The sequence below is a fragment of the Vicia villosa genome, unplaced genomic scaffold (genome assembly GCF_029867415.1).
Source record: "Vicia villosa cultivar HV-30 ecotype Madison, WI unplaced genomic scaffold, Vvil1.0 ctg.004470F_1_1, whole genome shotgun sequence".
Taxonomy (NCBI): domain Eukaryota; kingdom Viridiplantae; phylum Streptophyta; class Magnoliopsida; order Fabales; family Fabaceae; genus Vicia; species Vicia villosa.
In genome coordinates, this window is record NW_026706444.1 from 559 (window position 1) to 15,224 (window position 14,666).

A 14,666-nucleotide genomic window follows, 5' to 3' on the forward strand; every position below is an offset into this window, starting at 1 on the left:
TCACACGCATTCCACTTATAATATATAAACAATGCATTGTTTTTTATATGCAGCAAAGAGTAACACCTCTCAATTAAAAAATCACTAACCCACTAGCAATAGAAACTAACTCAAAAGCCAAAGCCACTATCCCACTAACAAATAATAAAACTACCTCATACAATGTTTTAAAATGTTGTTCTATTGCACATTTTGCTACACCTAAACTCACATGTGTGCTCATGTTATTTAAGAACTTTTACTTCGCCTTTCATTTATAACAATATTGCTATTTCTATATTTTTTCATTCTACATCTATTTTGTTTTTTTTTTCCACTTTTAGAAGTTTGTTTTTTCCTTCATCCTTCTTATGGTTTTTCTTTTCTTTCACAATCTTTGCAATATTATATCATACTAAATTATACTCTTATAAAGTTATTTTTCAATTCTTATTTTCTTATTTTTTTAATTTATTATCGTTTGCTAATTTTGTACTATATTGATTTTTGTAGGTTTAAACTTTGAATCATCACAAAATGTATTTTATTGACAAACAAATTATTGAAAAGGATGTATTGTAATAAAGGTTTGATCTTATATTATACTAAATTATACTTTTATAAAGTTGTTTTTCGATTCTTATTTTCTTAATTTTTTAATGTATTATTGTTTGCTAATTTTTTTTTATATTGATTTTTGAAGGTTTAAACTTTAAATAATCCCAACATGTATTTTGTTGACAAACAAATGGTTGAAAAGGATGGGTCATAATAGAGATTTGGTTAAAAGATTTATTGAATGATTTATTATCATATGCGATGATTCTTAACTTTATTTTTTAATTATGTTTATTATTCATACATCTAAATTTTAACAATTTCCAATAATTCCCTTAAAAATGTGTCCATGTTTTCAAATAATTTTTTGATAGTTTGTTTAAATTTTATTTTAAAAGATGGTAATTATTAATTGGTGAGTTAAAGAATAGAAATTATTTTAAAATTGAAAAATATGTACTTGAACGAATGATTCTATATGAAAAATTAATTATTGGTAATAAGGTGTATATAAGTTTGTCATTGACACCTTCTCATTCATTATTTTCTTTTAAATTTTAAGGGAGACAATTTCTTTTACTCATTTTATTTGCAATGATTATTAACAAAAGTTAAAGATAAATTTTGAAGTAGGTTGGAGTTTATATTACACATTATATTTTCTCACATCAACAATCATATGTTGTCATTTCAAGAGTCGTATCATAGAATAGTATGAAGTTAATGATATCTATCTATAAAAGTAAAGATACTATTACCTTTAAATATCGTTTACAAAGAAGTGTTTCAAAGTTTAAAATAAATTTTCTTAATCTTAATTTATTGATCTTTAACCTTACATCAAATGTGGTTGACCTATTATTTTTATTCTATTTTATATATTTATTTACTTCTCTTTTATTTTATTTATTTTTAAATTGAAATAATGTTAAATATTTTATGTAACAAATCTATTAAATTTATAAATAAATTATTTTTATAATATTTTTATCATTAATAATTATTTAATAAAACATTTCTTTGCATCGCACGGGTAGACGGCTAGTTTGAAAAAGTAATTTTCAGTGTTGATGTATTTGAAAATGTAAAATGAACAAAAGGTCTGGGAGGGGATCGAACCCCAGACCTTGGAAAGAGAGGAGACTAAGTGCAAGAGCTGAACCACTAGGGCAAACGATGTATTTATTTGTTCACACGCATTCCACTTATAATATATAAATAAGGCTTCGTTTTTAATAGAGTGAAGAACAAATTTCTTTATCTGATCTTTTTTAGGATTTAATTCATTCAGTAGAGTGCATGCTTAACTTATAGGGATATTACTGAGCAGCCTGTACATGTAGGTAATCATGATTGTATCTAAAAAACCATACCTAACTAATAGCATTTATTTTACCTTTTCTGTTTTTGCATGCACTTGAAAAAACAATTTTTTGTATGCAACCAAAAATAACACCAACACCCCCATGATTCCTTATAAATAGAACTTCTTGTTGACCCACCAATAATATTAAGACAAGTATGATTTTTTTGCAATTCTTTAAATAAATTTTTCGTATCATTTACCATTGATGTATTTAACAACATATTTTTAATTGAAATGCTTTATAAAGTATTCTGATAAATTGATTTCCAGAACATTATGAGTCCATAAACTCCATTGTTATAACAAAACAAAATACAAACTATGAAAACAATATTTTCCTAATGCCCTAAACCCTAATCACCAAAACGAAGCCGCCTGGCTGAAATGAAATTGCTCCAATCGTATGGTGCCTCGTCTTCATCCGAAGAACCGAAGATTTCCATCTTGATTACTCTCCTTGTTCGTCTTCTTCTCCTCCTCTTCCTCTTGTTTCTTCTTCTTCTTTGAGCAGACACCTCGACTGCATGTAACTGAGTCACTACTGCTCCGTGACCACCTTGTGGAACACCTGCATCTCCTGTTTGAACCAAATGAACTTCAGTTTGAACAACTTCATCGGTCTGTTTTTCTCCAGCTTGTTGGGTTTGATCCATATTGCTTCTTATTCCGCTACTTTCAAATGTACGCAACTTGCTGCTTCTTCTTCTTCTGTGTGAAGATTGTGGAAAATATAAGATGGTGAAAAACTATTTATAATAGTTCTTACACTTAATGATTGTACATTGGAATGAATGAGAATTTGGAAAGTTGAAAGCTCTTTAATGACACACGTTCTCTTGGAAGCTGAAACATCCTTAGCAGCTATTGGCATAACATAATCACGTTGGAGAAGTAAATGTGTTATGGGAAACGTTTCATCAAGGAAGCATGTGCTAATATTGGTTGTTTTGCATCTGTTACTGTTTTCCATCATAAATTTAATTAAACTTAAATTCTATAACAATAATTAAAGTAAACTTTTATTAATTATCAAAGTAAAATTAACATTTTTAAAATTTAAATTATTTATAAAAATTATGTATAAGTAAATAAATTGTTAAAAGAAAAAGTTGCAAAAAAAAAAAGCATCATAATATTGTTGACCAGAATACAAAACAACTAAAACTAAAAATAAAATGAACAAAAGGTCTGGGAGGGGATCGAACCCCAAACCTTGTAGTAGAGAGGAGACTAAGTGCAAGAGCTGAGCCACTAGGGCAAACGATGTATTCATTTATTGACACGCATTCCACTTATAATATATAAACAATGCTTCGTTTTTTATATGCAGCCAAGAGTAACACCAACACCCCGTTGATGTATTTGAAAAATAAAATGAACAAAAGGTCTGGGAGGGAATCGAACCCCAGACCTTGGAGAAGAGAGGAGACTAAGTGCAAGAGGTGAACCACTAGGGCAAACGATGTATTCATTTATTCACACGCATTCCACTTATAATATATAAATAAGGCTTCGTTTTTTATATGCAACCAAGAGTAACACCAACACCCCCAATGATTCCTAATAAATAGAACTTGACTTGTTGACCCACCAATAATATTGAGACAAGTATCATTAGTTTTGGTCATAAGTATCATTAGTTTTGGTCATATAATTCATCTAAAACTTTAAAATGGACCCCACAAAAAATAAGTGTTTTTCAAAAATAGATAGATTTAGTCATTTGGTATATACTTGTTGAATTAGATGGTAGATGTTGGTCTAAAGTTCAACCTTCAATATTAGAGTTTTTTTTTTGTATTTTTAAAAAATACAAATTGTAAGCAAGGAGATGATATTTATAGATTAAAACTTGTATTAAAATAAAAAATATACATATATTTTCAAATTAATAGATATATTTATTTTTTATTTATTTTTTAAATAAATCCAAATTAATATCATGAAATTTTTTGAAATATGAAAAATTAAAATTAACTATACACATAAAACAAATTTTAGATATATTAATAGATAAAATAGACAAATAAACTACATTACAAGTATTCTTTTAAAACCTGAAATATTCAATATGAGTGCTTATGTTTTACAAGTATTTCAGCACCCAACATAACATTCAGTTTACAAAAAAAAACTGAGTATTCTGCAGCAATTCATTCACGACGGATCCTTTCAATGTCCTCCTGCGGTATCACCCCTACGCTCAACATAAACCATGATTTGTTCAACAGGTGGGTAACGGATGGCAAAGCGAAGTTTGTCACCAACCTGCACTTCAGCATGCCTTATATAGTCAAACCAAGCCCCACACAAATAACACTCCTTCTTCTTCAAACTCTTCTTAATCTCACAGTCATAGGGTTCATTATTGTCACAGTCATAGAGCTCAATATTTGAAAAGTTTCGCAGCTGGCAGCTGTCGATGACGTTTGCTGGAAGTTGCTGCAAATTAAGTAGAAATCATTATCAGCTTCAATACAATTCAAACACAATTGAAATAATACAACAGATCAAATTTTTTCATTTCCTACCATAACATTACTCCGCGTCCTCTTCACATCAACTACTTCTCGCGTCCACATCTCTTCGTCCTGATCCACAATTATAGGGCTATACACCCTGACACTGAAACAAAATCACAATTAACATGAATCCCGGACTCCGACACGGGACATATCATCGGACACGAGGACTCCGCTAATACAGAAAACATAGGACACAGACACGGCAAGAACATATTTTATATATTAATATAACAATGCAATGTACGTGTCATACGCGTGTCGTGCGAGTATCCATGTCCGACGCGGCGACACGCCTTCTGAATGGCGTGTCGGCGCTTCATACGAACACAATGTATAAAAAGGTCAAACAATTGCTTATGCAGTTACTTCAACACAATTCCAGTACACATATGATTTACCTCTCGCTATCCGATGATATAGTTGTGTATTCATGCTCATCTCTTTGAATGTCGTGGAGGTCCGGAGACTCCATGTTCTTACCCTTATGTTTGTGGCTGCAACCAACACCACCTTCAGCGCATCCTTCTCTTTTAAGATTCCCTTTCTCTACCTCACCACTTACCTCACATTTCCTTTTTCCTTTCTCCATGGTGCCTTTTTCCTTCCTAATGTTGGAAGTATCCTCATGCAGACTATGTTTCCTGGTAGTGAGTTCATCATATCAGGGTCCAATAAAACACTTAATGGTTACAATCATACCAGCATCCTACTCAACAAGTAATGGCAAGGAGAAATTGGTTTTCATGTTATTAAAAATCATAAGTTAAGTACCTTTGGGATGCAGATGATGGCATCTCTCCTTGACCGTCTTTACCTTTAACTTTGCTTTCTTTCTTGTTCCTGGCGACCTCCTCCAACATTTGCTTCAAAACAAAGCTCCTTGTGCGTTTCCCAGGTATTTTCCTTTCCTGGGAATCATCCTCATCGCAGCTTCCTTCTTTCACCCTGCATTTTAACAAACAACCACTTCAATATCCGGTATCACATTATAGAAACACATTACATGAAAACCCGATATTGGAGAAGAGGAAGAACAGTTTAAGATCAAGGAATTAAACAAATTTTTGGAACAAACCTTCCCCATCCAACCATGGTCGTGTGTGTCCGTGAATCTCGCGCAATGCCGTTGGCAGTAGCAGTATCGATTGAAGATGCAAATAAACCCTAATTTCACCCTTACTTTTTATGCAAACTGACTTTCCTCTGTTTTTATTTTTTTAATTTTCATTGTTTTGATGTTCCAAAACACACAAACAGGAAAAATAGTTTTTCATTAATGGCAAAGTGGATTTATTTTCTAAATTATTATCTTATTAATTTTTAATTAATTTTATTCACAAAGTTATTTTCTTATTAATTATTAATTTTCTAAATTATTAATTATTAATTATTGATTATTTTCAAAAAGTTATTTTCTTATTAATTTTTTTCACACAAATAACCATCATCAGTTGATTCCCTGACATGGTTAACACCCAGTTGACCATCACCTGCTCATCCGTAACATGGTTAACACACAGTTGACCATCATATGTTGAATCCCTGACATGGTTAACACACAGTCGACCATCATTTATTCATCTGTAACATGGTTAACACACAGTCGACCATCATCAGTTCATCTGTAACATGGTTAACACCCAGTCGACCATCATCAGTTCATCTGTAACATGGTTAACACAAAGTCGACCATCATATGTTGAATCCCTGACATGGTTAACACACAGTGAACCATCATCAGTTCATCTGTAACATGGTTAACACACAGTGAACCATCATCAGTTCATCTGTAACATGCTTAACACACAGTCGACCATCATCTGTTCATTTATAACATGGTTAACACACAGTCGACCATCATCTGTTCATTTATAACATGGTTAACACACAGTCGACCATCATCGGTTCATCTGTAACATGGTTAACATACAGTCGACCATCATTTATTCATCTTTTACATGGTTAACACACAGTCGACCATCATCTGTTCATTTATAACATGGTTAACACACAGTCGACCATCATCTGTTCATCTGTAACATGGTTAACACCCAGTCGACCATCATCAGTTCATCTGTAACATGGTTAACACACAGTTGACCATCATCAGTTGATTCCCTGACATGGTTAACACACAGTTGACCATCATCTGTTGAATCCCCGACATGGTTAACACACAGTCGACCATCATCTTTTCGTTTATAACATGGTTAACACACAGTCGACCATCATCTGTTCATTTATAACATGGTTAACACACAGTCGACCATCATCGGTTCATCTGTAACATGGTTAACATACAGTCGACCATCATTTATTCATCTTTTACATGGTTAACACACAGTCGACCATCATCAGTTCATCTGTAACATGCTTAACACACAGTCGACCATCATCTGTTCATCTGTAACATGGTTAACACCCAGTCGACCATCATCAGTTCATCTGTAACATGGTTAACACACAATCGACCATCATCAGTTGATTCCCTGACATGGTTAACACACAGTTGACCATCATCTGTTGAATCCCCGACATGGTTAACACCCAGTCGACCATCATCAGTTCATCTGTAACATGGTTAACACACATTCGACCATCATCAGTTGATTCCCTGACATGGTTAACACACAGTTGACCATCATCAGTTGATTCCCTAACATGGTTAACACACAGTCGACTATCATCTGTTCGTTTATAACATGGTTAACAAACAGTCGACCATCATCGGTTCATCTGTAACATGGTTAACACCCAGTCGACCATCATCAGTTCATCTGTAACATGGTTAACACAAAGTCGACCATCATATGTTGAATCCCTGACATGGTTAACACACAGTGAACCATCATCAGTTCATCTGTAACATGGTTAACACACAGTGAACCATCATCAGTTCATCTGTAACATGCTTAACACACAGTCGACCATCATCTGTTCATTTATAACATGGTTAACACACAGTCGACCATCTTCTGTTCATTTATAACATGGTTAACACACAGTCGATCATCATCGGTTCATCTGTAACATGGTTAACATACAGTCGACCATCATTTATTCATCTTTTACATGGTTAACACACAGTTGACCATCATCTGTTCATTTATAACATGGTTAACACACAGTCGACCATCATCTGTTCATCTGTAACATGGTTAACACCCAGTCGACCATCATCAGTTCATCTGTAACATGGTTAACACAAAGTCGACCATCATATGTTGAATCCCTGACATGGTTAACACACAGTGAACCATCATCAGTTCATCTGTAACATGGTTAACACACAGTGAACCATCATCAGTTCATCTGTAACATGCTTAACACACAGTCGACCATCATCTGTTCATTTATAACATGGTTAACACACAGTCGACCATCATCTGTTCATTTATAACATGGTTAACACACAGTCGACCATCATCTGTTGAATCCCTGACATGGTTAACACACAGTGAACCATCATCAGTTCATCTGTAACATGGTTAACACACAGTTGACCATCATCAGTTGATTCCCTGACATGGTTAACACACAGTTGACCATCATCTGTTGAATCCCCGACATGGTTAACACACAGTCGACCATCATCTGTTCATCTGTAACATGGTTAACAAACAGTCGACCATCATCTGTTCATCTGTAACATGGTTAACACACAGTCGACCATCATCTGTTCAATCCCCGACATGGTTAACATACAGTCGACCATCATTTATTCATCTGTAACATGGTTAACACACAGTTGACCATCATCAGTTGATTCCCTGACATGGTTAACACCCAGTTGACCATCATCAGTTCATCTTTAACGTGGTTAACACACAGTCGACCATCATCTGTTCAATCCCCGACATGGTTAACATACAGTCGACCATCATTTATTCATCTGTAACATGGTTAACACACAGTTGACCATCATCAGTTGATTCCCTGACATGGTTAACACCCAGTTGACCATCATCAGTTCATCTTTAACGTGGTTAACACACAGTCGACCATCATCTGTTCAATCCCCGACATGGTTAACACCCAGTTGACCATCATCAGTTCATCTGTAACATGGTTAACACACAGTCGACCATCATCTGTTCAATCCCCGACATGGTTAACATACAGTCGACCATCATTTATTCATCTGTAACATGGTTAACACACAGTTGACCATCATCAGTTGATTCCCTGACATGGTTAACACACAGTTGACCATCATCAGTTGATTCCCTGACATGGTTAACACACAGTGGACCATCATCTGTTGAATCCCCGACATGGTTAACACACAGTCGACCATCATCTGTTCATCTGTAACATGGTTAACAAACAGTCGACCATCATCTGTTCATCTGTAACATGGTTAACACACAGTCGACCATCATCTGTTCAATCCCCGACATGGTTAACATACAGTCGACCATCATTTATTCATCTGTAACATGGTTAACACACAGTTGACCATCATCAGTTGATTCCCTGACATGGTTAACACCCAGTTGACCATCATCAGTTCATCTTTAACGTGGTTAACACACAGTCGACCATCATCTGTTCAATCCCCGACATGGTTAACACCCAGTTGACCATCATCAGTTCATCTGTAACATGGTTAACACACAGTCGACCATCATCTGTTCAATCCCCGACATGGTTAACATACAGTCGACCATCATTTATTCATCTGTAACATGGTTAACACACAGTTGACCATCATCAGTTGATTCCCTGACATGGTTAACACACAGTTGACCATCATCTGTTGAATCCCCGACATGGTTAACACACAGTCGACCATCATCTGTTCATCTGTAACATGGTTAACAAACAGTCGACCATCATCTGTTCATCTGTAACATGGTTAACACACAGTCGACCATCATCTGTTCAATCCCCGACATGGTTAACATACAGTCGACCATCATTTATTCATCTGTAACATGGTTAACACACAGTTGACCATCATCAGTTGATTCCCTGAGATGGTTAACACCCAGTTGACCATCATCAGTTCATCTTTAACGTGGTTAACACACAGTCGACCATCATCTGTTCAATCCCCGACATGGTTAACACCCAGTTGACCATCATCAGTTCATCTGTAACATGGTTAACACACAGTCGACCATCATCTGTTCAATCCCCGACATGGTTAACATACAGTCGACCATCATTTATTCATCTGTAACATGGTTAACACACAGTTGACCATCATCAGTTGATTCCTTGACATGGTTAACACACAGTTGACCATCATCAGTTGATTCCCTGACATGGTTAACACAAAGTCGACCATCATCTGTTGAATCCCTGACATGGTTAACACACAGTGAACCATCATCAGTTCATTTGTAACATGGCTAACAAACAGTCGACCATCATCAGTTCATCTGTAACATGGTTAACACACAGTTGACCATCATCTGTTCAATCCCCGACATGGTTAACATACAGTCGACCATCATTTATTCATCTGTAACATGGTTAACACACAGTTGACCATCATCAGTTGATTCCCTGACATGGTTAACACACAGTTGACCATCATCTGTTGAATCCCCGACATGGTTAACACACAGTCGACCATCATCTGTTCATCTGCAACATGGTTAACAAACAGTCGACCAGCATTTGTTCAATCCCCGACATGGTTAACACACAGTCGACCATCATCAGTTCATCTGTAACATGGCTAACACACAGTTGACCATCATCAGTTGATTCCCTGACATGGTTAACACAAAGTCGACCATCATCTGTTGAATCCCTGACATGGTTAACACACAGTGAACCATCATCAGTTCATTTGTAACATGGTTAACAAACAGTCGACCATCATCAGTTCATCTGTAACATGGTTAACACACAGTCGACCATCATCTGTTCAATCCCCGACATGGTTAACATACAGTCGACCATCATTTATTCATCTGTAACATGGTTAACACACAGTTGACCATCATCAGTTGATTCCCTGACATGGTTAACACACAGTTGACCATCATCTGTTGAATCCCCGACATGGTTAACACACAGTCGACCATCATCTGTTCATCTGCAACATGGTTAACAAACAGTCGACCAGCATTTGTTCAATCCCCGACATGGTTAACACACAGTCGACCATCATCAGTTCATCTGTAACATGGCTAACACACAGTTGACCATCATCAGTTGATTCCCTGACATAGTTAACACAAAGTCGACCATCATCTGTTGAATCCCTGACATGGTTAACACACAGTGAACCATCATCAGTTCATTTGTAACATGGTTAACAAACAGTCGGCCATCATCAGTTCATCTGTAACATGGTTAACACACAATCGACCATCATCAGTTCATCTGTAACATGGTTAACACACAGTCGACCATCATCTGTTCATCTGTAAAATTAGTCCCTATTCCTGACTTTTTTTCAATAGAAAACTAAAAAGGGGGACCAAAATCGTTGTTTTAAAAACAGGGGGACTAAAATCGAAAAAAATACAAAATAGGGGGACCAAAGTTACAATTAAAGCATCGAATCCACAGTACTTAAAAACTTCTCAATAGATTGGATTTATTTATGTGGTCCAATTCTCTCAATATAAAGTGGATGGCTTTGATCAATTTGGGTAAAATATAGATCTCATGCACGGTTGTGATCATTTTGTCACTAATAGATATCAACCGGTGATTTAATTTGGACGGCTGATTATATACTCCCTCAACATCCATCGCTGGACCCTATTATACCACTTTAATGTTGGCCACTTTAAATGGAGTTCGAGAATGTTACGTTTTGAAACCCTCTCATCCCAAATCCCTTTTCCATTAAACCATGTCATCTTCATATGTTGCAAACTCCGAAGTGTCCCAAATCCCCCAAATCCCTGAATGTGGTTGCAATAAACCAATGAAGTTGTTTATATCCAACTCAAGAAATAACCCTAAAAGGAGATATTGGAAATGTGCAAATGTGGAGGTGAGTTTGATTGGAAAATATGCTATACGATTTCGTCTTTTATAATCTGTATTATAAAATGGACTTGGTTAATTTATTAGTGAATATGGTTAATTATGATGTTTTTTAGGCAAGGCGATGTTGTAGTTTGTTCATTTGGGATGATGAACTTGATGGTCGACCTCCATATGATCGGAAAATAACCATGGATGCAAGAAATGTAATTCTGGATTCGCACGACGACGCAACAACACACAGTGGGTCAATATGTTGCAGCTGCTCAGAGCTTTTGAAGGATTTGCATTGCTTTGTTAAAGAACTTCGAGACAGGAGAGGAGAGCAGATGGAGATGAAACTGCAAAATGAAGGGAAAATGTCCAAGATTTTTAAGACTTTGTTTTTTTTTTCTTGGATTATTATTGTCATTGCATATTTTAAAATGTCTGATTAATTTATCTAATGTAATTTCTGGAACAATAACCTAATCTATGGTTTTTAATTTCTAGGTTTATGTTTAAGTTACCAATGATCTAACTTATTTATTATTTTTTTAAGAAAAGAAAACTGATAATGGAAAATGAATACCTGTGTTTGTTTTTAATAAGAAAATGATAATCTTGATTAATTTTAAGTATTTAATATATTGAAAAAACATATCACGCCTATGACAAAGGATTCGATATATCATTACTTGGTAAACGTAACATTGCAACTTTTCATCTGACCGAAGATTTGGTATATCATTAGTTGGTAAAGGTAACATTGCATGCTTACTGTTCGGTTTTTAATCTCTCTTTCTTTTGCATTCTCTCTCACCGTTTAGCTGTCGTTCTTTGCGTAACATCCACTCCAACAACAACACTCGATTTCAGACAACATCATGTCTTCTTCAGATAGGTTAGTATCTGTTCTCTTCATTTTTAATTCATCTCTGCTTTTCTGATATCCAAATCGACAGGGTTTTTGAATACCGCGCAAATTTGCTGATTTAAATATCATAGATTTTACATACTTTAGGGCTTTTGATACAATCTTCAGGATTTTATAAACAATGTGTGTTGCATGTTATAATGTTGCAGAGCTGATAAACTCAATCTTCAACATTTTGATGAAAAGAAACTTCAACAGATGTACCTATGTCATAAGTTGTATTTGAAAAAACGATTGCTCCAGAAAAAAAAGATCAGGAAATTTTATAGCTACGAAGAATTTTGTAAACAGTTGGTAGAAGTGTGTAATCTTCGAGCAAAATACGGACTTGATCCACCAAAGGAACCTGCCAAGGAGCTCATTCAAAGTGCTCCAGTCAATACTGGTGTTGATGCAAGAAAAAGTTACCATGCATCTGTTTACAGAGCCTCTCTCCAAAATGATGCATCCAGGAGGTAACTCTGAAGTGTGTTTTATGAATATGAACATGTATTTTACCATAAAAACCTGTATGATTAGAGAGCAAGTAAGATAATAACGTTTCTTTACTTCATTGGACCATTTGTAGGAGTAATAAACACAGTAAGGTGTCGGGAATAGCGAAGGGAAAGGGTGAAGCTGGCGAGGGTGGTTCCAGACAACATTGTGTGCAAGAGGTTACCAGTTCTACGATCAACGACAGGCTCTCCGTGGAGGTGGAAGTGTGTAATCTTCGAGCAAAATACAGACTTGATCCACTAAAGGAACCTGCCAAGGAGCTCATTCAAAGTGCTCCAGTCAATACTGGTGTCGATTCAAGAAAAAGCTACCATGCATCTGTTTACAGGGCCTCTCTCCAATCATCTGCATCCAGGAGGTAAATCTGAAGTGTGTTTTATGAATATGAACACGTATTTTACCATAAAAACCTATATGATTAGGGAGCAAGTATGATACTAACGTTTCTTTACTTGATTGGACCATGGGTAGGAGTAATAAACATAGTAAGGTGTCGGGAAAAGCGAAGGGAAAGGGTGTAGCTGGCGAGGGGGTTTCCAGACAACGTTATGTGCAAGAGGTTACCAGGTCTACGATCAACGACAGGCTCTCCGTGGAGAAAGGAAAGAATAAACTTTGGCAGAACGAAGATAGGTTAATTCGTCCGACCCAAGGTGTGGTGATCAATGAGGGCATGGAAGGCAAACGCAAGAGAGGAGGTCATCGCGAAGTTGATGCCGGAGGTAACGGGAAACTAAAGGGTAAGGCTATAGGTTCTTCGGAAGCCCCCGATGCTCAAAGCGTCGACTATGAATTCACAAGTATATCATCCAACAACAATAGGTAAATCTATTTTGAACGTATATTATATTGAAATAAGTTGCTTCGATGTTGAGTTGGAAGTTTCTAAACAAAGTTTATATGATGTTTTGGCTTTGGTACAGGGTGTACACTACGATCATTGTGAATCAGGATGAAGAGTATTGGGTTAGAGAAGTGTTTGATGCAAAGAAGATGCGCAAGAATGTGATGGTATGTCTTGTTTTTATTTGATTTCCTATAACAGCAGAAGTCAGTTGTTTATTTTAAAGAATCTGACATTCTGTGAAAACCTTTGCAGCAATTTCCAGCAAATGTGATTGATAGTTGCCTTCTCCGCCAAATTTCAAACATTGTTTTACTTGACTGTGATAAGGGTGAACCATACTACTGTGAGATAAAGAAGAGGGAAGAGAAGAAGGAAACATATCTGTGTGGGGCGTGGTTTGATTACGTAAGGAAAGCTGATTTGAAGGTCGGTGACAAACTCCATTTTGTCATCCGATACCCACCGGTGGAGGAAATATTGGTATATGTTGAGCGTAGGGCTGCAACCCCATAGGGGCACCGAGGAGGATCATAGTTGCAATGGTTTTTTTGAAAGTTACTATTTGTAATATTATAATTTTATATTGTAAACAATTATGGAAGTTTATTAAGTTTTATTTATAATGTTCCAGATACAATGTTAGTTGTGATGTGAAGTGAAGTATATTGGGTATTTTGTATGTGTTTGTTAAGTTTTAATGTAAGTGATTGTTATTGCTGGGAAATTTTATGGTTGACCCCAGTTTATTAAGATTGGGCCCTTTTTGTGGTTGTATTAATCATAGCACATTCTGTTGTTTATCTGCATGATTTATATACTTTTTATATCAAAAAGTATTTGTACGGAGTAAGGATCCATGCAAAAACCCATGCAATGCTCAAAATTCAGGGGGTGCAAAAATGAAAAAGCATGAATATGCAAAGTATTTTCCGGATTAAGGTTTCTGTTACTAATGACCTAATTTATGGTTGTTGTTGTTCACGTTTCTGTTCCTAATGACCTAATTTATGGTTGTTGTTG

General features: G+C 35.7%; 2 protein-coding genes across 2 annotated transcripts; both read left to right on the forward strand.

Annotated features, from left to right (window-relative positions):
* The first annotated feature begins 12,175 nt into the window (after positions 1 to 12,175).
* Positions 12,176 to 13,625, forward strand: LOC131642086 (uncharacterized). Its single transcript, XM_058912369.1, has 4 exons — positions 12,176 to 12,268; positions 12,451 to 12,756; positions 12,870 to 13,157; positions 13,271 to 13,625. Exons 1-4 carry the CDS (start codon positions 12,252 to 12,254, stop codon positions 13,623 to 13,625), a joined length of 966 nt encoding a protein of 321 aa, XP_058768352.1. The 5' UTR covers positions 12,176 to 12,251.
* Positions 13,626 to 13,687: 62 nt separating this feature from the next.
* On the forward strand, positions 13,688 to 14,389 carry LOC131642089 (uncharacterized). The gene is made up of 2 exons (XM_058912373.1): positions 13,688 to 13,810; positions 13,899 to 14,389. Exons 1-2 carry the CDS (start codon positions 13,700 to 13,702, stop codon positions 14,157 to 14,159), a joined length of 372 nt encoding a protein of 123 aa, XP_058768356.1. The 5' UTR covers positions 13,688 to 13,699; the 3' UTR covers positions 14,160 to 14,389.
* Positions 14,390 to 14,666: the final 277 nt, after the last annotated feature.